General features: G+C 44.3%; 1 protein-coding gene across 1 annotated transcript; it reads left to right on the top strand.

The window, feature by feature from the left end:
- The first annotated feature begins 118 nt into the window (after positions 1-118).
- asap2b (ArfGAP with SH3 domain, ankyrin repeat and PH domain 2b) lies at positions 119-24,956 on the top strand. The gene is made up of 28 exons (XM_080881684.1): positions 119-519; positions 6,924-6,996; positions 8,214-8,368; positions 8,491-8,565; positions 9,391-9,440; positions 9,765-9,894; positions 10,522-10,607; positions 10,745-10,820; positions 10,932-11,018; positions 11,356-11,459; positions 11,700-11,769; positions 13,537-13,627; positions 13,719-13,767; positions 13,843-14,009; positions 14,918-15,051; positions 15,406-15,500; positions 15,574-15,763; positions 15,997-16,082; positions 16,154-16,269; positions 16,920-16,987; positions 17,081-17,188; positions 17,276-17,510; positions 17,607-17,702; positions 19,702-19,969; positions 20,044-20,105; positions 23,738-23,802; positions 23,931-24,050; positions 24,214-24,956. The coding sequence occupies exons 1-28, from the start codon at positions 394-396 to the stop codon at positions 24,286-24,288; spliced, it is 3,057 nt and encodes a 1,018-aa protein (XP_080737810.1). The 5' UTR covers positions 119-393; the 3' UTR covers positions 24,289-24,956.

Below are 24,956 nucleotides of genomic sequence, written 5' to 3'. Positions count from 1 at the left end.
GGGGGGGGGTATGTACCTGTGTGTAAGTGTGCGTGTTTGTGGTTTGCGGAAACAGCAGCAGGGTGGGAGCGCCCTTCTCTGTCCCCGCCCCCTAAGTGTCCCCGCCCCTCTCCGTGCGCTTCCTGCTCAGGTGAAGCAGCTGAGGGTGTTGGAATGTGTCGGTGCTGTCGGTGATTCGTGCTGCGGGACAAACATGGAGGTCGGACTTCTCCTCTTCCTCCTATGACTATGAGCAGCGACGCGTGCGGGAACAGCAGAGGATCTTGGCTGTGACGCTGCGGGCACTCTTGAGGCGTCCAGGTGTGGCTGCTCCACCTGCGGCTGCGCGATCACTGCTGCAGTTTTGACGAGATTTTTGCGCCCCCGGTCAGTTTGCGTCTGCCGGAGCTCACCATGCCGGAGCTGATCAGCGTCACGGAGTTCATCGACGAGACCAATGAAGACTACAAAGCTCCAACCACCTCCAACTTCACTACCCGGATGGGCCACTGCAGGAACGCGGTGGGAGCTCTTGAGGAGGTGAGGAAACAAGGACACACACACACACACACACACACACACACACACGGTTGGAAGTCGGGGATTATAAGAGTTTAATAAGGTGGTAAAAAGGCTTCCACTGAGCCTCTCTGTAAATACCCGGAAAGTCCGGTTTGTTCCTTTTTTCATGAACGTGGTTTGTTTTCCCGTGTGTGGGATTGAAGAGGGTTTTAGTCACAGCCTGTTTTCACTGTTTGTGGACCTACAGTGTGAATAAACGGTGATTTCTACTGCTTTTCAAACTTTCCAAGCAACAGAGCGTCAAACGAATCTGTTTTATTCGAAAGAGGAACTGAGAGAAACACTTCCTTCTGTAGACATTTTGTAAGATTTAACAGCTTCTTTTTATTTTCTTTTTGCAACACGATGATGAAGCATATTTCTAAAACTGAAGAGATGAGGAAGCAGAAGTTAAAGGTCAAAGGTTTCAGGTGGGAGAATAAGATGGGGCTGAAGGCTTTCCCCACAGGGATGCCCTGGGAAAAAACAGGGCCGCCCTGGGAAAAAACAGGGCCGTGGGCACAGACATGTGAAAGGCCCCAAACTGCCCTCAAGCTCAGGAGGAAGTCGTCACTGGCTGTTTTTAGTCGTATTTAGAGAAAATATCTTAAAGTAAATTAACGTGATGATTGTACTGTAAACTCAATGATAATATTCATGAAAGGTTAAGGTAGTATTAGCGAAGCCACTCTTCCACTATCACCAACTCGGCTCAACTCGATTCACCTAGACTGGATCGTTTCGGTTGTTTTCCATTACAGTGGAGCACCACCTCAGTGTGGGTGAGATTGTCATCAGTGAAGGACAGTGAGGAGATTGTGGACCTGGTGCTAAACTGAGGTTAAATGTCTGCAGCACATCGTTGGACCATGTCGTTGGGTTTTGTGCAGTGTTTCACCCATATTGGAAAATAAAAAACAGACCTTCAATAGAAGCATATTTATGAGCAGCACATGAATGAAAAGTCTGACAGCCCCCAATTTTAAACAGAATTAAAAACACAAGTAATGATGATGCTGGCGCAGTTTAACGTGGAAGGGAATCTGTTTACACGCTGCAAAGAGGCAGAGCCATTACTGAGTTGGTGAGCTCAGGTTGAGTGGTAGAAAACGTGTTTCCAGCATCCACAGCAGCTGTTCCTATGATCAACATTTTTTTTCCTGTGACCACCATTAAAACCTTTACTGGGAAACAGCGAGCGGGAGTCCTTTGTCAAAGCAGCTAACACATTTTAACATGAAGAAAAGCAAATTCTGCAGCTGCTCCGCCCGCTCCTGTTTGTGTTACATGGAGAAAAATCTGCATAAGCCTCCAGAAGTTGTATTAAAATTTGCAGATGAACTGTTAACTTAGTCTGATACATGTTTAAATTATACAGCTAGCTGAAGGCTGACGTTCTATTTTACATGGAAGCGGTGTTACATGGTGTGTGTTATCTGGCTTCATGGATAGATAGAGTTGGGTGTCATTTGCATAGCAGTGAAAATGTATGCTATTCCTTCTGATAATACTGTCTAAGGGAAGCATGTATAATGTAAATAAAATTGGTCCTAGCACTGAACCCTGTGGAACTCCATGATTAACCTCAGCATGTGAAGAGGACTCTCCATTTACATGAACAAATTGGAGTCTATTAGATGGATATGATACAAACCACTGCAGTGCAGTACCTGTAATACCTACAGCATGTTCTAATCGCTCTGATAGGATATTATGGTCGACAGTATCGAACGCTGCACTAAGGTCTAGCAGGACAAGCACAGAGATGAGTCCACTGTCAGAGGACATAAGAAGATCATTTGTAACCTTCACTAAAGCTGTTTCTGTGCTGTGATGAGCTCTGAAACCTGACTGAAACTCTTCAAATAAGCCATTCCTCTGCAGATGATCTGTTAGCTGTTTGACAACTACTCTTTCAAGAATGTTTGATATGAAAGGAAGGTTAGCAATTCGCCTATAATTAGCTAAGACTGCTAGGTCTAGAGATGGCCTTTTTAGTAAAGGTTTAACTACTGCCAGCTTGAAGGCCTGTGGTACATAGCTGATTAATGGAGGTGATTGACAAACATTGATTATGTTTGCTTACTAAAGGAGTTAGAAACTCCTCTATATCAAACATCTTGGCCGAGCATAAGAAAACACACGCTTAGGTCGTATTAGGTGTGCTCATTTAATTGTTTCACAAATCTGGCCATGTCTTTGAAAGCTGACCTCAGGGCAGGAAAAGCTTAGGCGTTAGTGATCACACTTTGTGCATACTGGCCTGAGACTGTTAATGGGACAGAAAGCTGTTCAGTGAGGACGTTGTTGTTGTTGTTGTTGTTGTTGTTGTTGTTGTTTTAATACATATATGCTCTTTTGTGGTCATGTTTTAGTTTTTTTTCTCTCTTTGAGTCTTTGATATCACGTTATAGTTGCCAGCAAGTCTTTCAGGACAGGAGTCCATTGGTTATTCATGGCTTCCTGTCAATAATGAAGGCATTAAATATTTTTTTCACAGGTTTCCTTGTTGATGGATAAATAGAACAGTGTGTCAGAGAGGTTATTTATTAATTTTTAGCATAAAGAGTCAAATGCTCTGAAAAGAAGAGATAACCTGGATCTTTTTTAGGGAGGTGATCACGTGATTCAGGGATGGATTAAACAATCTCTTATTTCACTTTGTGTGTTTTTGTGGGGACTTTTGTTTGGGTTCCTCTTTTCTTTTTCTTTTTTTAATGGTTTCTAGTTTTTCAGATTCCTTCTGAGACTTTATTGGTTCTAAGGACAGTAAATATTTTTCCCCATCGTTGTAGAGGCCATCTGTTGTTGTTGAGGAGCTGTTGGATTACAGCTCAGAGCACAGAGTTGAACGCTGGTTCCTCTCAGCATAAAGTGAAGAAATCTATGTCCTTGCAGCGAATGCTTTAAAAGCACAACTGAAAACCTGACGTGAGGTCTGTAGAAATCGCAGGTCTGCTGATCATGTCCTCCTCCTCCTGTTGCATGCTGGGATGTTCCCACTCAGTAGACCCGAGGCGATGGTAGAGCCTCACTCCTCTGATCGAGTCTCGACATGATTCGCCTCACCTTGGTCCTCCTGCTGTCTCCGATCTTTGCTTTCCTCTCAGTTAAATCCCTCCATTCTCTCCTCTTTCCTTTGTCATCTTTCTTTGTCTCGTCCTCTTTCTCTCTCTCCTTTGGTCACTTTTAAAGCTCTTCTCTTCACGTTTGAAGCTCATCTCTGTTTCTGTTGTGTCTCAACTTGTCTGAAGTGATGTGAAAGGAATTAAAGTCTCCAATAAATCATCAGCTCCTCCCTCATCTTCAGACGGTAGAATAATTACAGTAAACACATGAAATCAGCATCAGTGTGCTGAATGGTAAAAACAGCAGATGAGTACTTTACACAGTCCCTGCTGGTCTGATCAGTGTTGTGCCCATTCAGGTTTCTTTATCTGCTTCATCTTCCACTCGTCACACCGATCTGCTCACCTGCGTTCACTAATGTAAAATGAGTGTTGTTGCACGTGTTAAAAGCAGCTGAGCAGAGCTGGTGTGCAGAGGCTGTGAAACTGAGGAAACCCTAAAAACAGGAAGCGTCTCGGCTGCTTCTACTGTCAGAAAACTGCTGTGAAATGTTCTGTTTTGATGATTGCCACTCTCCAAATCCACACTTTGGCTCGTGCCTCATCCTGTAGACCTGAGACCTCTGTTTGAATAAATATCACCACTACTGTGAGCTTTAGCAGCTCTACATTGTTGCCACTCGGTTACAGGAAAATTCATGATGATGATTACTTTTAGTCAATAACTGTAATCTCAATGATTTTACAGTCATTACATTAACAGTTTTACAGACTGTTTCTTTGAACTTCAGTGTAAAAACCGTGAGGGTGGTGGGGACATGCGACGTCCTGCAGACAGTTTTAGACACACGTTGGTGGACGTTTCTGACCTCACAAGACAAAGCAGCGCCCCTGCTCGCCTGCAGCCTCCAAGTCAGGATGTCTGCAGGTGGAGGTGGGGCGAAAAGAAGTCAGGGCACCAATAACCTCACCTGCCTTCAGACACCTGCATGCATGCTGAGAGTGATGAAGGCCAACTACCAGTCAGTTAGTTATGATTAGTCAATTGGGCATCTTCATCCATTAACATCCTCCTAGATGTTTGCCTGCAACCTCATAGTAGGTTCCAAAGTCCAAAGAGCTGCATGTTGGGATCACTGGTGATTCTAAACTGACCATGAGTGTGATGTAGATAAGGGGGGGGGGAAATGATGTACTTGATTTATAACACAGGGAAAAACCAGAGCTTTGTGCTGAAAATGAATTCAGTAGGTAACAGGGGTAATTACCATTAATTATCATTAAATATGAATCCTCTGACGTCAGCCTGAAACAGTCTGAAGGGGCTGCTGGTAAACTTTGATCAGACAGTTTGACTGACGTATCAGCAGAGGAAGTGATCCCCCTTTATCTTTGCTGACCAGGTCAATGATCTATGTGGTGTACAATCATGCACTAAGTTACTATATTTAACCTTTATGACCTCTTTACACCCTTGCAACACCCTTATTAGGGACATAATGAAAGCTCGTGGGTGGGCTGCTGTGACATGAGCCTGTTGGCGTTTGTACCAAGATTTCAACGCTGTCCTCAGAGACCTGCCCTGTGTGTTGTTTGTGTGTTTGCAGGCGTTTCATTGAGATTATTGCATCATTCATCCTGTAGGAACGGTGTTTTCTACGTTTAACCCGTCCTGTAGCTCTTTTTCAGTGAGTGCTTTGGTGAATTTGCAGGTAAACTCTCACAAACACAAGAAGACCATGAATATTTATCTAGAAGGCCCTGCCAGGACCTCAGTGCTGTGAGACCATCAATCATCCACCGTACTGAGTTGAGCTGTTTCTGAGTTCTTTGTATTTGTGCTCGATCTGTTGTTTGGTCTTTGGCTGAGCTGAATGAAGTCGCTGCTCTACACCTGAGCTCACCTGTCGCCTCGCTGTGTTTCTGTGCAGAGATTTGAAATCGGCTCTGGTGTTTGATGAGTGGCTCATCTTGAACCAGTTTTTGGTCAAAGAATAACCAAGTGCATGTTTTTCTCTCTGAGTCATGGACCTGTGACTCAGAGCTGTAGACGCTTAGGTGAACCCCACAGATGAGGTCGGCAGGAAAACACCTGAAGGTCATGTGACTGAACCTCTGTGGTCTCATCAGTCATGCAAACTATGGTAAAGGCTTAGATCGCATGGCCTCTTCAGTCTCCCTCCCACAGCCTCGGGTTAGACACAAGCAGACTTCATGTTCCTGACTAACATGAAGCTAATGCTGTAGCTCGTGTTACCACTCAAAGGTTTAATTTAGGCTGCGTTTTAGCCTCAGGCTAACGAGGAGAGTTTCAGGAACTAGTAGACGTTAGCTTTCAGATCAGCTCTCCTGCAGGCACGCCGGCTTTACAGAATATGAGCTCCCTTTGGGTACGTCAAACAGGTGAAAGAATTCCTTCTGAAGCCCTAACCAGATTCCTGTGAATACAGTGGGCGTGGCTATGTCAGGTTCTGTGTGTTCGCCAGAGCTGATCGTGCCAATCAATACAATACTGATGATTCCATGTGATGTCCTGCAGATCACAGAAGCAGCGCTCTTATTTTAGGGACTAATGCACCAAACTGTACCGCTCAGATGAGAAGGGACACAGGAAACAGGAACAGCACAGAGAATCTGATCATTTTCAGAACATAAGATTCAGTTCATTACAGATTTATTAATATACAACAATGCACATCTCAAGGTGCTTTGTAAGATAAAGACCCTAAAATAATAAATATAATACTACAATAATACCCCCTGTGAGGAAGCACTTGGTGACAGGGGGGAGGAAGAACTTTCTTTTAACAGAACCAGGCTTATGTTTGGGGGAGGCAAAAGTTGATGCAACAGTAAAACACAAAAAGAACTGACTAAACTTTATGAAATGCTGCCAGCATTCTAAAGCCTTGAGAAGGTCAGTAGCTGTGGCCGCTGGGCGCTGTCCCTCAGCAGGCGTCTTCGGATTATGTTGAACTGCAAGAATAAAAAGATCTGCTTCAAAGGTCTGAATGAAACAGTTTCTGTGAGTGAGAGGTGTCTGCTAAAAAAAAAAGCACCTTTAATAGCAGCACTGTTTTCATCAGTCTCTTATTAGATGTGTGATGTCTTGATAATAACTCTGCTTCGGGTAAAACATGCAGACTCTGCAGTCCGTCCACGCACGTCAGCTCAGGGTATGAAGGGTGACAGTCTGAGATGAACACCAGCAGTGGTGAACGGTTCATACTGACTATAAACACACTTTTTCTTTAACTTTGACGTGTAAGCATTAGAGGCATGGCTCCTAATCTGCGTGCTGTTTCTTCTCCTCAGGCTCTCGACTTGGACCGGTCCGTTCTCTACAAGATCAAGAAGTCGGTGAAGGCCATCAACTCGTCTGGTCTGGGTGAGAGATGCAGTTTCATGTCAGTCTGACCCAAAATAACAACGCTTGTCACCACAGTCTCACTTTGACTGTCACTTCCTGTTTGTGGTAGCACACTGCGCTCAGATACAAACTACCAAAATAAAAGCAGTTTTTTTTATTCAGGTCAGTGCGGGTGGGGTGGGTTCGTCAGCAGCCGCGTGCTGCTGGTGGGTCTCTGCTCGGGCCGGTGGAGTCTCACCTCCAAACATTCCTGTCATGCTTCCCCATGTCCCGGCATGCTGAGGGATACGCCCACATCCACACTACAGTGCAAACAGAGGAAAGGCCGAGTCCTTCACACACTCAGCAAACACACAAGATCCGAACATTATTCAGCACTTCTGCAAAAACTGACAGGAAACGCATCATTCAGCAGTTTCACAGACAGAAGGCACTGCATGACCAGAAGTATGTGGACAGCAGAGAGGTTCTGAAATATTTAGCTTCTCTCTGTGACCTGCAGGTTTATGTTGGAGGTAAATCTCCATGTATATACCAAAGATTCAGAGCGGCTCGGTGCCTCAGCTCGAGGGGAACAGGCCATTTTCTCTGCTAAAGAAATGCAGCGGGTACACACAGACATGTCCAACTGAAGCCCAATAAACACTTTTAAATCATCAGAATTATTTAAAGCTGAAAAATTATACGAAAAACTGTAAAAAATTAAGATTTTGTTTCTCTCCTTTTATTTTTCTACTTTTAATTTTTCGTATCAAAAGGGACTAAATTAAATTAACTAGAAATGTTTTTGGAAAAATCTTTTGTTGCAATATAAAATTCATTTAAATTAATTTAAATATAATTTCAATAAATTTACATTTATTTTAATACATTCACATTCATTATTTGTTTAAAATATTTAAAATAAATATTTATGTTTTAATTGTTTAGATTTGTTTATTTTAATTTGAGGTGTGTATTTTATTTCTGTTCATTTATATATCTCCAGTTTTTCTCAGTATTTAGTATCATATTTTTATTTATTCTCTTTGTCTCCTCTTATATTTATTGTTTTTAATTACTTTTTATTTTATTACTTTTTTATTCACACGTGTTTGTTGTCCTTGTTTTTTCCACATGGTGGAGTGGATGGTTTTTGTTTTCACACAGAGTTTAATCATTTTTGTTTTTGGAGTTAAATGAAAGATGATCCGAGCTGCAGTCCGCATTTATTTAAAGTGTTTTCTGTGTCGTAGCTCACGTGGAAAATGAGGAGCAGTACGTTCAGTCCATGCACAAGTTCGGGGAAAACTACCTGACCCGGGGTGACAGGGATGACGGCGATGTCGGCTCTGCCTTCATCAAGTTTGTCGTTTTCACCAGAGAGCTGACAGCCCTCTTCAAGAACCTGGTGAGGAACCAAAGTCAGCCTCAGAGAGTGAAACATCAGACATTTTATTGTGAAAAGTGTTAAATGTAGAAAGTGTGGTGTGTTTTGCGCATTTGTGCTGTGACACAACTTCCTGTTTGCAGCTGCAGAACATGAACAACATCATCACATTCCCTCTGGACAGTCTGCTGAAAGGAGACCTGAAAGGAGTGAAAGGGGTTGGTGTCACTTTCTTCTTCCTGCTGAAACAAACCCGCAGACACTCGCTCAGTTACACTTCACTTCCTGTTACTGTGGCTAAAAATTAATCATGTTTGGTTAGATGACATGTTGACTGTGTATTTACAATAATTACATCAGAACTGTAATCATTTTAAACACACAGCTTCAGATTTAACAAATAAAATCACGCTGGGGTCCCACATTAATGTCTAAATATCTTTGTACCACAGCAGCAAACCAGCCACTGTAAAATCCTCCGTTTCCTGTCATATGAAAAAACAAAAGCAGGAAATCGAAATAAAAGATAATTTTTTGTTTTTTCTGATTTATTCAATATTATTTTTCCTGCTTTATGCTCAGTTTGAATAATTTAAAAAAAAACTGCTTCTTGAATTATAAAATGTAGGCATGTTAGGTAAGGTGGCCCTGAGGTGCCAAATACAACATTTAATTTCTGCAAAACACTGAACAGTTTTTCTTGTAGTTGTGCGATGAGCATAACTTCCTGTTTGTAATGGTGGTGTCGTCCTGCAGGCTGTGGCTCGTGGCATAAAGACTAAATGGCTGAATTTAAAACACCTCTGTTGTGACACGGTCACCATTGTGTTTGTTTTTCTAATCTAACGCACATGCTATCATCTAGAAATATTTCCAGAGTGACTCAGAGGTTAGAGTCCTGTGTGTGTGTGTGTGTGTGTGTGTGTGTGTGTGTGTGTGTGTGTGTGTGTGTGTGTGTGTGTGTGTGTGTGTGTGTGTGTGTGTGCGCGCGCGCGCGCGCACGTTTATGAACTGTGACTGTGTGACGTCTGTTTTTCCTGCAGGATCTGAAGAAGCCGTTCGATAAGGCCTGGAAGGATTACGAGACCAAACTGTAAGAAGGGCTCATTATCAGCTGCTCTCACTGAAATGTTAAATCACGGAAACGAGAACACGTTAACCAGTCGACTCATTCAGCATTTAAATGAGAATGTTTGAATAAAGTTATCTTTATTGTTTCTGTCTCCACAGACTGATACATGCTCTTTTTTTCCTGGTTTTCTCAAAAAAAGAAGAAAAGATAAAATATGATGATTGAAATCATGGCGTTTCTTGGCTTCTGTATTTTAGCATCTTTCTATTTTTTCTTCTCCTCAGTTTGTTGTTTTGATCACATTTTTTTGTGTTGAGATTTTAACATGACCTTTGACCTCTGCAGAGCGAAGATTGAGAAAGAGAAGAAAGAGAACGCCAAGATGCATGGCATGATTCGGACGGAGTTCAGCGGAGGAGAAATCGCAGAGGAGATGGAGAAGGAGAGACGAATGTTCCAGCTGCAGATGTGCGAGGTGAGGTCAGAGGTCACACAGGTGACCTGAATGCTAAAACAATCATCTCTATCCTCTGAGGTCAGACCGAGAGCAATGTTTGTTTTACTGCCTCGACCAGTCAGCGCAGATTTTATATGACGTGGAAGATTTGGTGGACAGAGGTCTGTGACGGATTCCTTTCAGAAGTTTTCCAGTTTGATGGTTTTCAGGGTTTGTAGCTTTTTTGGCTTCATCAGGCGCTGATCTTCAGCTCAGTCTGTGTTTCTCGTGGTTTTTTGTTGGTCATGAGTAGAGAAGGAGTGGAGGGTGAATTCTGTGGATATGCTGGTAAAGAGGTGACAGAAAAAAAGCCGTGAAAACGAGCTTCCTCTGAAGGCTGTCCAGGCTCGCTGTTAGAGACCCGATGAGGATCAGCTCAGAGTAAAGCCAGCCGAGATGGTACTGACCAGGATGCCTAAACAAGATGAGGTTTAAAGGCCAGGAGAAGACCCCGGGCAGACCCAGGAAATGCAGAGATGATCTCTCAGCGGTTTGGGAATGCCTCAGTGTCCTCCTAGAAGAGCTGGAGGAGGACAAGGAAGGACTGGTCATGCAGTAACGGTTATTTTCTTCAGTTTTTCTTGATTCTTTGGCTTTTCTCTGCAGTACCTGCTCAAAGTGAACGAGATCAAAGTGAAGAAAGGAGTAGACTTCCTCCAGAACCTCATCAAGTTTTACCATGCTCAGTGCAAGTATGTCCAAACGTGACCAACAGGTCCATGTATGAGTAAGGTGTTAAAGAAAAGATAATAAAGTGTGAATATTAAAACATTAATTTTGTTATTGATTCACTTTTTCCTTGGAGGTTCTCAGACGTTTTTTTCTTCAGTTTTTTCCAGGATGGACTGAAAGCTGTGGAGACTCTGAAACCGGCCGTAGAGAAACTGTCCACAGACCTGACAGCGGTGAGGACGCTTGTGTTCCCTGCAGGAGCATTAAAGCTCACAGCTCACTTACCGATCGCTCTGTGCGAACACAAAAATGGGCTTAAAGTTAGAGTTTCTCTTCCTCTGCAGATCAAACAGACTCAGGACGGCGAGAGGAAGCAGCTGGCTCAGCTCCGAGACACCCTGAAGGCGGCACTGCAGTCCGATCAGAAAGAGGTAAAAAACATCAAACATGGTGTAACATCCATTTGACTGATGGCACAGACCGAAAACATGAACACAGTTAAAATGCAGGATAAACACGAGGGTAAAGAGTCGCTAACATGCGCACAGCAGTTAGAACAAACATGGTCTGAACAGATGTCATGAGTCTGATGGTGAGCATAACCAGGTGAGCTCTGACAGGCTCACCTGTTACTGGAAAGGAAGTTGATTAACAAAGCTGTCCATCAAACAGAGGCTGCTCTGAGCTCTGAACTCTGTGTAGGGTCATAGTTCTCACGTCTTTCTGTCATAAGAGCTGCTTCACATAAAGTGTCTGATTTATTGACAGGACGCCCAGGCCAAACAGAACGCAGGTTACAGCCTCCATCAGTTGCAGGGTGACAAAGCCCACGGCAACGAGCGCTCTGGTTTCCTCTACAAGAAAAGTGAAGGGTGAGCGAACTCAGTGTCCCAGAATGCCATATGAATGTGACTGACATGCACATGCAGTTCCTGTGACGTCCAGCAGAGGCAGCATTTAGTCAGTCTACACAGACTCAATGTTAAATGTAACATATTTACAGATTTAACATGTTTTCCTCCTTCTGCACACGTGTGTTAGTGGTAGCTGCCTCAGTCACGACTCCACTCTATGACCTTTCACACTAAAAGCTTTGTCTCTCTCCTCGTCAGACTGAGGAAGGTGTGGCAGAAGAGAAAGTGCTCGGTGAAGAACGGCTTCCTGACCATCTGTCACGGGACGGTAAGGTCCTCTTCTCCCATTGGTCCATGACAAGCCCCCGCCCTCCAGCCTGCACTACATGTCCAATCAGAAATCTCCTCATGAGTTTATCGTCTACATCAGGGGTAGACAACTCCAGGCCTCGATTGCCGGTGTCCTGCAGGTTTTAGATGTGTCCCTGTTCCAACACAGCTGATTCAAATTGCTAAATGACCTCCTCAACATCCCGTGAAGTTCTCCAGAGGGCTGGTAATGAACTAGTCATTTGATTCAGGTGTGTTGACCCAGGGTGATATCTAAAACCTGCAGGAACCGGCACTCGAGGCCTGGAGTTGCCTACTCCTGGTCTACATTAAGTGGGGTTAAATAGTACATTATCTATTTATTTATTTTTTTAGTTTCTTTTCTGCCTTCTGTTTTTTATTTTGAAGTTTGAGCAGTCAAATGGCCAATCAGGACTGAGCTAGCAGAACACAAAGAGCAGAAGGAAAATGATTAAAAGAAAAGGGTGGGAAAAGGATTTGATTTGAAATCTGAGGGCTGCTGGAGAGAAAGTTTCTAATTCTTCTTAACTGTTTCTCTTTAACTTTCAGCCTTTTGTTTCTCCTTGAGCTTGCTGAAAAGCAAATTCAAAGAAAAACAAACCTCATATCTACAGATTCACAGTAACACATATCTTCAGTTCTATTTAAGGTAAATTTCAAGATTAGACTCATGTTTCTGAGAACCGGGTTTCCAAGGTAACCTACACCTTCTTGATAGCTGTCGGTACATCCTTGGGTACATCCCTCCTTCAGAGTAATGTTCCTTCATGAAAGCATTCCTTCAGAGACACGTTTCTTCAGCGTAACATGTCCAGGATTACGCCAACCCTTCACAGCTGGTAGAAACCTTCCACATTTACCACTCAGACTCAAATGAAGACAGGTACTGCAGACAGAGTCCTCGCAGTGCTCCATCTGAGGTCAGCTCACCGAGTTCATCCGTCTTATGGTCCAATGTGCACTTATTCCCACTCCCATTCCCACTCCTTTCTGAGGATAGGTGAAGCGATATTGGAGGGTATTTCTAGTTTAGTATTTCTTTTTTCTTTTCTTTTCCTAAATTGCATTTTGTTTACATGATCAAAATGAATTGAACACAAAGATACAAACGTTGCGCATGATGATCAGCTCCAGCTCTGAAACCTGACTCTTGCCTTGCTTTGGGGAGTAGAACCGTCAGCTGCAGAAGATCCTCTGATATCAAAAATGTGAAGGAAAAACGTCATAAAACTTTAGTCTACCAGACTTAAAACGGGTCCATGGGCCCATAGTGGGTATGTATGGGTGAACTGTGGGGCCCGCATGGTACGCCCATTTAGGGAGGCAGGAGACAGTGGTGGAGGCAAGAGGAGGAAAGGAAAACCCTGTGGTTCATCAATAGTTTCCTTATGAATGAGACGTTTTGTGGCATGAAAAGCCAGAGGATCAAAAGTCATCAGGCTTCAGAAAACAGTAGAAAATGAGATTACAGAAAGTCACTGAGGTTAATCATCTCAGAACTTTAAATGATATGTGCAGATGTTTTGCAAGATGAGGGAAGGTTTTGAGTTGTGCAGCTTAAAGTCCTTACAGGTTCTTGCTGTGGGCTGAACCTAACTGGGATCCAACTATTGTCCATGTTATGGTATATAGCAGTACAGACTCTGTGACAGTTTCAGGATCTTTTCTCTGTAACGCTGAATGTTTGATATCTGAGTGAGGTTCAGTCAGAGCTGAGCTCTCACCTCCTCTCGTTGTCTTGCAGCCAAACAAACCTCCAGCCAAGGTCAACCTGCTCACCTGCCAGGTGAAGAGGAACCCCGATGAGGAGAAGAAAAGCTTCGACCTGTTCTCCCGTATGCTGCAGACTTCCTGCTCACATGTTCCTCTGTATATATGTGTGTAAAGTCTAAACTCTGTCTCGTGCCCCCCCGCCCCCCTCCACAGATGACCGGACCTACCACTTCCAGGCCGAGGACGAGGCCGAGTGTCAGATGTAAGTACGAGCAGGCATGGCCTGAGCTGCCGGGCTTCGCGCTACTGCGAGCGCTTATGGTTTGGTGTTTTTTAGCTGGGTGTCGGTGCTGCAGAACAGCAAGGAGGAGGCGCTGAACAAGGCGTTCAAAGGAGACCAGGACGAGGGTGAGAACAACATCGTCCAGGAGCTGACCAAGTCCATTGTGGGAGAGGTGAAGAAGAGGACTGGAAACAACAGCTGCTGCGACTGTGGAGCTGCAGGTCAGAATTATTCAGAAGTCTCTCTCAAACAAACACCACTCATGAAAGGAAACAAAATTCAAAGATTAAACACGGAAGTCCAGTCACTCACGGTCAGGTCAAAAAAGTAGTGACGCTTGAATGAGTCTTTCACCTTTCCATCTGGTTTGAGGGTCTGGACTTGGATGCGTTTCTTTCAGAGGATGCTGATTAGACTCACGGTGGTGGCCTTGACAGTCTTGTTTTAATTTTAAGGCTTCCTGCACATACGCAAAAACCAGTGACAGCTTAGTTCTGCCGGCGTTCTAACCCCACTGACCTCTGCAGGACTGCTTGTGGAAAGCTCTGGGCCTTCAGGCAGTTTTTTTCCTTTGCGGTTGTTTTGTGTGGGGTTTTTTTGTTTTTGGCATTGAAGTTGTTTTATGCAACTTTTTTAGTTGGTCTGTTGCTTTAAACCTAGCTGATATTCTTGTAGATGATGGTTTTACTGAACTGCACTGTGAACACTTGATGTGGAACTTCATAGCACTTCTATTTCCTGTCATGGTTTACAGAAGTGAGAACACGTTAGTGTCATGAGAGAGGGCGCATCAACAGTCTCTCTAATAACACCACAAAACACGTTTTCATCTGTTCATCTCAGCACGTCCAAAGATTAGATTAATAACATACAGTTTTTTTTATCAATTATATATTCAACATTCACTATATTGCCAAAAGTATTCACTCAGCTTCCTCACGTGGACCTGTAGTCCAAACACATTTCTGCTCAGAGCTGCAGAAACTTCCCAGAATTCTTTTCCAGGTTTGTCTGTCAGCAGATTGTTAATTCATCTCATTCACTTTGTTGTTTCTTTAGTCTTGAAATTACATTTTGAGGATGTGAAGGCACCGCTTGTTGTTTCTGTGCCCCCACCCACCCTCTACAGATCCCTCCTGGCTGTCCACGAACCTCGGGGTGCTGATCTGTATTGAGTGCTCAGGGATCCACAGAGAAATGGGGGTCCACTACTCCAGGATCCAGAGTCTGGACCTGGACGTCCTGGGAACCTCTGAGCTGCTGGTGAGTCCACTTCACTGTCCCGACAGAAGGTCAGAGCATTCTGTTTGTCAGTTTGCGGTGACTCATTTCATCATGACTTTAATCTGTTAAATAAAATTAAAATATTTGCAGGAAAAAGCCAAAAAAGCAAAGCAAAAAACCCTCAGATTTTTACCATCCTGCAAGACTGTCTCCTGAAGGGACATTCTGAATGTTTGCAAACCTTTTCTGGAATAATCAGGGAACCAGAACCCTTGCCGAGCATGTCAGTCGTCTTCAGCTGTGAAGAATCAGGAAGTGTGATCACGTGTCTAATCTTAGGAGCTACAGCCAGAACCGAACCAGAGTTGATGTTGGGCTTTTGTTGCCTTTTAGTTGGCGAATAATGTGGGAAACGCCAGCTTCAATGAGATCATGGAGGCAGATCTGTCAGCGCAGGAAGTGACCAAACCAACTCCAACCAGCGACATGTAGGTGACGGCATCAGGAGGTGAGTCTGAGCTGTAGTAGGATGTCGTAGTGACTCGTCCGTCTGGTTTGCAGGCAGATGAGGAAGGACTACATCACAGCGAAGTACACCGAGAAACGCTTCGCCCGGCGGAAGTGCACCGACGCCGCGTCCAGGCTGCGGGCTCTCTACGAGGCCATCAGGAACCGAGACATTCTGTCGCTTATCCAAGTCTACGCTGAGGGGGTGGACCTGATGGATGCCATCCCACAGCCCAACGAACATGTATGACCTCCTCATCTCTAACACGAGTTTGACGGACTGACTCATGCGTCTCTCTGTTGTGTCTTTGTGCTCATTTTGTGTCTGTTTTTACTAAGCTTTTACTCTTAAGCTCTGCTTTGTGTGTCCATTCAGTAACACGTAGACACAGCTCTGTGCAGGTGTCCGTTGTTGCTCTGCAGACTGAGTGTGTGTGTGTGTGTGTGTGTGTGTGTGTGTGTGTGTGTGTGTGTCAGGAACCCGGGGAGACGGTGCTCCACCTGGCGGTCCGAATGGGTGACAGAAACTCGCTCCACATTGTCGACTTCCTCGGACAAAACAGGTGTGACTGTTCAATTAAATACCTGTTCTCCAGGTGTGTGTATGTGTGTAGTGACCGGGTCTGTGTTTCAGCGGTAACCTGGACAAGCAGACGACCAGAGGAAACACGGCGCTGCATTACTGCTGCCTAACCAACAACAGCGAGTGCCTGAAACTGCTGCTGAGGGGGAAAGCTTCAGTGTCCATCAGTAAGAACACACACACTTGCACATATATCAGAGCGTGCTGAATGCTGACGATGAGTGACAAGTGCTCATATCATTCATATGAGCATTACACACTCAAATGTTGCTTTTTATGATCTTTTACCATACGACTGGTCTGAAATCTGTCCAAACTTGAGGTTTTAAGATGTATTTATGCAGTGTGTGATTGTTCTAAACTTTATGACATCGTTGTAAAGTCGTTGGATGTCATTTTAGAAAAAAAAAAGAAAAAGTGTGTGGTACAGCTCTTTTCATGCCCTTTAATATGATATATCACTCGATAAGGTTTCTTGAAATGTTTTATAAGAGGAACTTTGACATGGGCGCTAATGATGAAGGTCAAGTTCAAATAACCAGCCAACCTGGCTCTAGTTTATTGTTGTGAGGTTTGAAGAAATAAAAGCAAGTTCCACAGCTGGTGTGACCCTCATCTGGGGCCGTTATTGTTTCTACCATCACATAAAATTTAAATGATGTCTTGAGAACAAACAGAGCTGAGTACTTTGTCTTTTCAGGGGGACAAAAACCTGCAGTAACACAAGAAAAGTGCAGATCTAATCATCTTTCCCTTTTGGAAACAATGTGCTGACATAATTCACCAAAAGTCTGAATGACTGAATTTGTGTCCACAGCTAACGATGCAGGAGAAACACCGCTGGACATTGCCAAACGTATGCGACACAAAGAGTGCGAAGAACTGGTGAGAATCCAAACACTTCCAGGCTGTTCAAAGTAAAGCAGTTCCTGTGCTGTCGAGTGTCTGTACCAATAAAGTTTGATTGATGTGTTCCAGCTGACTCAGGCTCAGACCGGAAAGTTTAACGTCCATGTTCACGTCGAGTATGAGTGGCGTCTGCAAAACGAAGACCTGGATGAGAGCGATGACGAGATGGAGGACAAGGTAGGCTGCTTTTCTGACGTCCTGCATTAAACTTTCTGTTGGCTTTAAGTGACCGTGTACTTCCTGTGTTTTCTGTGGGTCCTGCAGCCCATCCCACAGCGGCGGGAGGAGCGCCCGGTCAGCTGCTTTGTGCCTGGAAGTGGACCCGTGCAGCCCAACCTGGCGGCGTTGGCGTGGGATGTTGCCTCCCTGGCATTAGACAAGCAGCGGCCTGCGATCCCCAGCACCATTATTAGCAACGAGACTTACGGCACCATGCTGAATGTGAACCTGCCGCCCCCCGGCCCAACGCCCCCGCTTCCTCCCCGAGGACCCAGCAGAGGTCAGAGGGCGCCTGGGCTGAGATCAGCTCTGCTGTTCAGACCCTGTGAAGCTGTGAGGAAATAAAACTGATCTGATTCTGTCTTGTCACCATCAGGTACCAATAAAGGCACCTCCGTGGAATCAGTAGGCAGACAGCGGTCGTCCTCCGACCCCCCCAACCCTCAAACGCCAGAGAGGAACTCCAAGTACGGTGGGTGGACTTCCTGTCAGATCCACAGCGGAGGGTCTCGTTTGTGATGTTTTTCTTTGCGTCCGTCAGCTTTATTTGGCTTTGTTGCTTTATTTTCACGAAAAGAGCAGACAGTTCTGTCCTCTTTCTGAGGTATGAACCGGCTGTATGAGGCTTTCAATTCAATTCAAGTTCAGTTCAATTTAATCCAGTTCAGTTCAATTCAATGAATTTAAATTCAGTTCAATTCAATTTTAATTATACATGGCCAAATCAAAACAACAGTCGCCCCAAGGCGCTTAATATTGTAGGGTAGAAACCTAGATACATACGGAGAATACCCAACAATCATATGACCCCCTATGAGCAAGCACTTCGAGACAGTGGAAAGGAAAAAAAATCTCTTTTAACAGGAAGTAAGCTCTGGCAGAACCAGGCTCAGGGACAGGCGGCCATCTGCTGCGACCGGTTAGGGTGAGAGAAGGAAGACAAGATAAAAGACATGCTGTGAAAGAGAGCCAGAGATTGATAACAATTATGATTCATATGATTCATTCATGATTTATTCATGATGCAGAGAGGTCTATTAACACATAGTGAAGGAAGAAGAAGAAACACTCAGTGCATCGTGGGAATCCCCCAGCAGCCTACACCTATTGCAGCATAACTAATGCTGGGCATACACTGTGCGACTTTTGGCCCATTTTGAGGCAATTTTTTTTTTCAGTCGTGTGACCATTTTGGTGATCGGCCCGAGTTTCACCTTCATCGTGTGTCATGCGTCGTGTAGTATTGTGACAAAGTGGCTAGGACTGAATTCATTTACCATTTGTCACATGCATAAATTGTTATTTTGTGTTCTGTTATCTTATAGAACACAAAATAAGCACATGTAATCTTGGCTCTACATACTATCCCGGGTCTGTTTGTATTAGCATTGGTTATATTCATTTCATCTGTGCAAATGTTCTTAAAGCTAAGAACAATCTTTCATTTGTTTATATAGTTTGGTTATACTTACCATTGTGTGTTCCTTTGAGCAGGTCCTATGTGTAAAACAGGTATGTGGGAAGGGCTGCCCCAGTACTTCCTGATTTTATAGGTTATGATGTCATTGATCATGTCAATTGGGTGTAACCAAATGTTTCTTTTGTGTAAAATTGTTTATTTCATTTAAAATAACCTCATGAGTCAGATTAAGTGAAGAGATTGACTTTTCAAACTGTTTAATTGGGTGAATGAGTTTGTTAAGTGGAAAAATTATTTTTTTCCTGTTTCTGATGGTGGTTGTATGTCTGTGTGAATGAAAGACAGAGAGGGAGAGCGAGAGACAGATTTTGTTTTATAACCTTCATGTTAGGGATGCACAGTGTGAGCACTGAGGTCGCATCAGAGCATCAGGCCGCATAGTGTGAGACCCTGCATGGTGACCTACAAACTTCTAACCCCTGCAAGTCAATTGTACAGTTTGAGCAGAAGCTGATTAACGTGACTAAAAAAATCGCACAGTGTATGCCCAGCTTAAGGGAGGATTCAGGGCCACCTGATCCAGCCCTAACTATATGCTTTAGCAAAAAGGAAAGTTTTAAGCCTAATCTTAAAAGTAGAGATAGTGTCTGTCTCCTGAATCCAAACTGGAAGCTGGTTCCACAGAAGAGGGGCCTGAAAATGGAAGAATCTGCATCCCATCTACTTTCAAATACTCTAGGAACAAGAAGTAAGCCTGCACTGCACGAGCAAAGTGCTCTAATGGGGTGATATGGTGCTACAAGGTCATTAAGATAAGATGGGATCTGATTATTTAAGACCTTGTATATGAGCTGGATTTTGAATTCTGTTCTGGATTTAACTGGGAGTCAGTGAAGTGAAGCCAATATAGGAGAAATATGCTCTCTCTTTCTGTTCCCTGTCAGTACTCTTGCTGCAGCATTTTGGATTGCTTTCAGGCTCTGACTGTGGAGGTGTGCCTGGAGCCACTGCTCAGGGCTTTCTTGACTCTTGTTCTGCCCTCTTCTCCCAGTGCTCTCACTGGTTCCTCCTCCTCCTCCTCCTCCTCCTCCTGGGCCCAGCAGGAGAACCGGCATGTTGGAGACCAAAGCCGCCACAGCCAAGACTGCCCCCCTCCCTCCTCTGCCTCCCCTGCCGACAGGACTACCTACAGCACCTCCAGTCCCGCCACCGCCCTGCATCCCACCTCCATCACCACCCCAGCATAAAGTTCCTCTCCTCCCACCCAGCCACCAACACAGAGGACCACCAGGATCCAAAGCCCCTGTCTCTCCTCCCGCGTACGTACTGGTCTGATTGAGCTGGGTCTGCTGGGAGGAAGCACACCAGTTTAATGTTGTTCTTATGATTACAGAGCAGCGAGGGTTCCTCCTCCTCCTCAGAGACCTGCAGGCACGATTCCGTTGGAAAAACAAGGTACACGCACACACACACATGAGCACACACACTAAAATATCCACAATCAGTAACATGAAAATATTTGAATTTCACTCAGGCTGCAGCACCGCCTTCTTGGATGTTAGTACAGTAACTCACAGCAGCATATTACTGGTCGTAAGATGTCATTAAAAATGCTCTAAAAGGCTCCAGCAGCACAAACATGGTGCAGACATCCAGTTCAGGTGAAGCTAGCAGACAGCTAGCAGCTACAGGCACCTGTGTCAAACTTTAAGCCTGAATATGATGTAAGCAGGTGTGTTATAAAAACATAACTGCTGTTAAAAGGCTGAAACTTTTGTGCTTTGACAAGGGACTGTTAATAGAGCTCTGTGGAACACCACGACCTGCAAGAACACACTCACATGATCTCTGATGTCACTCATTCAAGGAAAGCTGTGATTATGGTGTACAATACATCAGTGAAATACCCCCGTCATGGTTTAATGAGGTCAGGTGCTCATTAAACCTCAACACTGGATGTTTCTCTGTGTGAAACTTAAGGGTATCTTTGCAGTTTCGTGCCATGTCAGATATTCTGGTGCTTTACTGCAGTGGTTCCCACCCCTTGGGTCTGTGAGTGGTTTGGTACCAGGCCATGAGAGTTGAGGCTCGAGTGTGAAATTCGTGGTTTTCAGGGGTTTTATTGTTTTTTAGCGTTAACTCTGTTTCCCTGGGTCTTTTCCCATGTGATAACATAAGATAACATAACCTTTATTAGTCCCACACATGGGAAATTTGTTTTGTTACAGCAGAAAGTGGATAGTGCAAAGTTGCATAGAAAAACACTGGAATAGGATAAAAATAAGATACTGTACACAATAGAATAAAATAAAATCCAAATGCAATATACATCTGACAGCAGTGTGGAGGAAAGACCTGCGAAATCGCTCTGTCCTACACTGTGGAGCTGCTCAGTGCTGTCAGAGTCTCCTGCATGGGGTGAGAGATGTTGTCCACCAGGGATGACAGCTTAGCCACCATTCGCCTGTCACTCACCACCTCCACTGGGTCCAGCGGGCATCCTAGAACAGAGCTGGCCCTCCGGATCAGCCTGTTCAGTCTCTTCCTGAACCAGCAGAGATGCTGCCACCCCAGCAGACCACACCGTAAAAGATGGCTGAGGCCACCACAGAGTCATAGAAGGTCTTCAGGAATAGGCCCTTCACTCCAAAAGACCTGAGTCTCCGCCGCAGGTACAGCCTGCTCTGCCCTTTTCTGTAGAGGGTGTCTGAATTATGAGTCCAGTCCAGTTTATTGTTCAGATGAACACCAAGGTACCTGTAGCTGTCCACAGTCTCAATGTCCATGCATCGAATGTTTAGTGGTTGCAGTGGAGGATGTTTGTGCCTGCTGAAGTCTACCACCAGCTCCTTGGTTTTACTAGTGTTCATCTGGAGGTAGTTCTGCTGGACCCAGTCCACAAAGTCGTGGGTCAGTTCTCTGTACTCCCTGTCGTCCCCATCACTGTGGCCAACTATTGCCAAGTCGTCAGAGAACTTCTGAAGGAAGCACTGGGTGGAGTTGTGGGAGAAGTTGTTTTGTTGAAGCTGGTTCTCCATCTTCTGCCTGTAGCTGAACTTCCCTTTCCTTATCAGTCCTCCAGCTCTCTCTGCAAGGCCCTCCTCTTCTGCTCGAGGACAGTTAATCCAAGGTTTGTTGTTGGAGAAACAGCGCACAGTCCTGCTGGGTGCAACGTTATCCACACAGAAGTTGATATAGTCCGTAATGCATGTCACAAGGCTGTCAATGTCCTCTCTGTGGTCGTCACAGATCACCTCCCACACAGTAGACTCAAAACAGTCCTTAAGAGCCTCCTCGCTCTCCTCTGACCATCTCTGCACTGTTCGGGCAGCTGGTAGCTTCCTGCACAATAAGGGCTCATACACAGGTTGTGATGAGATCTGCCCAGGGGAGGGAGAGGTGATGAACTGTATGCCTCTTCTGCATTGGTGTACAGTAAGTCAAGTGTTTTATTGTCTCTGGTTGGGCGTGTCACATACTGGGTGAAGGTGGACAGTGTGGAGTTCAGTGAGACATGATTAAAGTCCCCTGATATTAGGAGAAGTGATTGCGTTTGCAGTCTGCTGACTACAGAGTGGAGAGAGTCACTGGCTGCATCCGCGTTGGCCGAGGGGGGGGACATGCGCTGTTATCGTGATAACATGCGAGATTTCCCGGGGGAGCTAGTACGGACGCATGCTAACGGCTAGAGGAATTTCAATACACAGCAGTATATTCACAGTTTAAACCAGATATTTACATACACTTTATGGAAAACACAAGAACATTTTTTACTGTTAAACATCAATTTAGAGTAAACTTGTTTTGGATAAATAAATATTGAAAGATCTTTTGAATTAGTTAAATGTCGGAATAAGAGAGAGAGCTGTCATTTTATTATCACTTTCATCAAATTTAGGAGTACATGTACACTAAGTTTATTGTTAATTAATAAGAAAACTGCAGACGATTCCATTCTGAGCTGAAGAAGCTTCTGATAGGTTCGTAGAGTCCATGTGAGTAAATTGGTGACACACCTGTGGATGCATATAAGGCAAAACACAGAGCCTGTTTCTTTGAAATGGGAAAATCAAGAGATGTCAACCAAAACACCAGGAACAGAACTGTGGAGCTCCATAAGTGTGGCTCAGTTTTGAATACAATTTGGTGCCATTTACAATTAAGAAAACAGATAGTTTCTCTCTTTACTCTTAAAGTTAACAAATATGTTTTTATATTTATCAATCTAAAAAAAATAAACATTTAGTCTGATTTGTTACTCTTCAGATAAAAACACTTTTTTAATTGTATGTAAATATCTGGTTTCCACTGTATGTTTGATGATGTTGATGTTTGCCGTGATTGTCAGCACAAAGAGGGAGAGAGAGGAACAGAGAGGGAGAGAGAGCAGGTGAGACACACATGTTAGTCAAATGGTTGTTTGCCAAAAGTATCACCGTATCATAGGTACTCATGTATCTCGTACCTAGTGTTTCTTTTTAGGTTTACTATTTTTCAAATTCTACATTTATTAAGTTATGCAGGCTTGTTTGCACAACAAGGCTAAATAATTATATAAACTTTTCTCAATCTAAATATTGTACTTTGGTAGAATTAAAAATTAAGTGTAGTGCAGGTCTATGATGATTTTTAGTGCTACTATCATCTAGTTCTGATTCTGGTTCTGTCTTGGTTAAGTCCTCAGTAGTCCTGATTTTGAACTGTTGTGTCCTGTTTTAATTCCGGATCAGTTCTGGGTCTGGTTGATTTGGGGTTTAGTCCTCGTGTCTTGATGCAGCCCTGATTTTGTTCTGCCTTGCTGCTTAATTAAAAAACTAGTTTAAGGTGTCCTGCATATGTGATATATATTTTTCCCTATATGAAGTCATTCCTTTTTTTAACAAAACTCAAAACAGAGCCTATTAATCTTTCAGTCATTTCTACCTGCCCCCCCCCCCCCCCCCCCCAATCCCACATGCATACTACCCTTTAGGCCTAAGCCCCGGGTGTATCAAATGTCTGCCTCCGCCTCTGGTTCAAACAAAGGTGAAGTTACAGAAGAGAAACTTTTTTCTGAAGTCTGTGGGGGCTTTATCTCTCTTTGGCAGGTCGTCCGATCGTGTCCCCTCATAATCCGTCTCCTCCACCCCGCAAACCCAGAACTACATTTTCTGTAAGTCCTCAAACACACCACCTCATTTATTTCTGCACACAGACACAGTCATCATCACAAGTCCAGCATGTAACACAGCTTTACTGCTAAATGTGTGCGTGCGTGCGTGCGTGTGTGTGTGTGTGTAGAAGCAGAGGCCTCAGAGGGTGAGGGCCATCTACAACTGTGCAGCGGACAGTCCAGACGAGCTGACGTTCAGCGAGGGAGAGCTGATCGTGGTGGACGGCGAGGAGGACAGCGAGTGGTGGGTGAGTGAGAAACGCCTCCAGCACAGGAAACGCATCATCAGCACAACTTCATTCACTTCACAACATTTATTACAGCATGTGTGTGCGTTTAGATGAAAACCCACCTGAAGAACAATCCTGACCCGTTGTCCAGGTTGTGATTTAACCACCGTCTGCGTTTCAGATCGGTCACATCGAAAGCGATCCGACCAGGCGGGGAGTGTTTCCTCGCACCTTTGTTCACTTCCTGTCGGAGTGATTCGTGCCTCCAACTGTGGTCAGACTGAGGGCACATCTGGATCCTCCTGTGGACCTGAGAGGAGAGTCCGACATCCAAAGAGATCTGATTGGGGTCTCGATCTTCACTCATGCTCTTCCTCAAAAGCTGTCGGCCTGAGTTTGAAATGTTCTAAAAGCTATGCAGCGGACACAAAAAGGGCAGACCAGACCAAAAGTATGTGAACAGTGTTCTTCAGTGATACGTTTACACACAGCAGAGCTACGTTAGTACAGCGCCTCCACAGACAGAGAACAGGAACTACAGCTGAACACAGTTACAGTAAAATCCTTCACTGCCTTAAAAAAACGCGACGAAACAACAGCTTTGTTTTTTTCTGCTTCCTGTTACAAAACCAGCTTCATTTATAGAAATAATCAGTTTACTATGAAAGGACTTCATCTTCACTCTGTCAGGATGACCGCACCGGCACAGCGTCCACATACTTTTGGCAGATGTGATGTACATTTCTGTGGTTCTGCTGCTGGGATCTAGCTGTGTTACATCAGGAACATTCAGCTTGTTTGTAAAAGCTTCAGGATGAAATGATTTTTATTATTTTAAGATCAAACATGTAATCTGAGCAGAAAATCTGAGTGTCCTTTAAATTTTAATGTATTTTCGACTTATTAAAATCATCATAAGTGTAC

The sequence above is a fragment of the Rhamphochromis sp. 'chilingali' genome (assembly GCF_963969265.1).
Source record: "Rhamphochromis sp. 'chilingali' genome assembly, chromosome: 5".
Lineage (NCBI taxonomy): Eukaryota > Metazoa > Chordata > Actinopteri > Cichliformes > Cichlidae > Rhamphochromis > Rhamphochromis sp. 'chilingali'.
The sequence above is the reverse complement of the archived record's forward strand: the minus strand, read 5'-3'. Positions and strand labels throughout refer to the sequence as shown.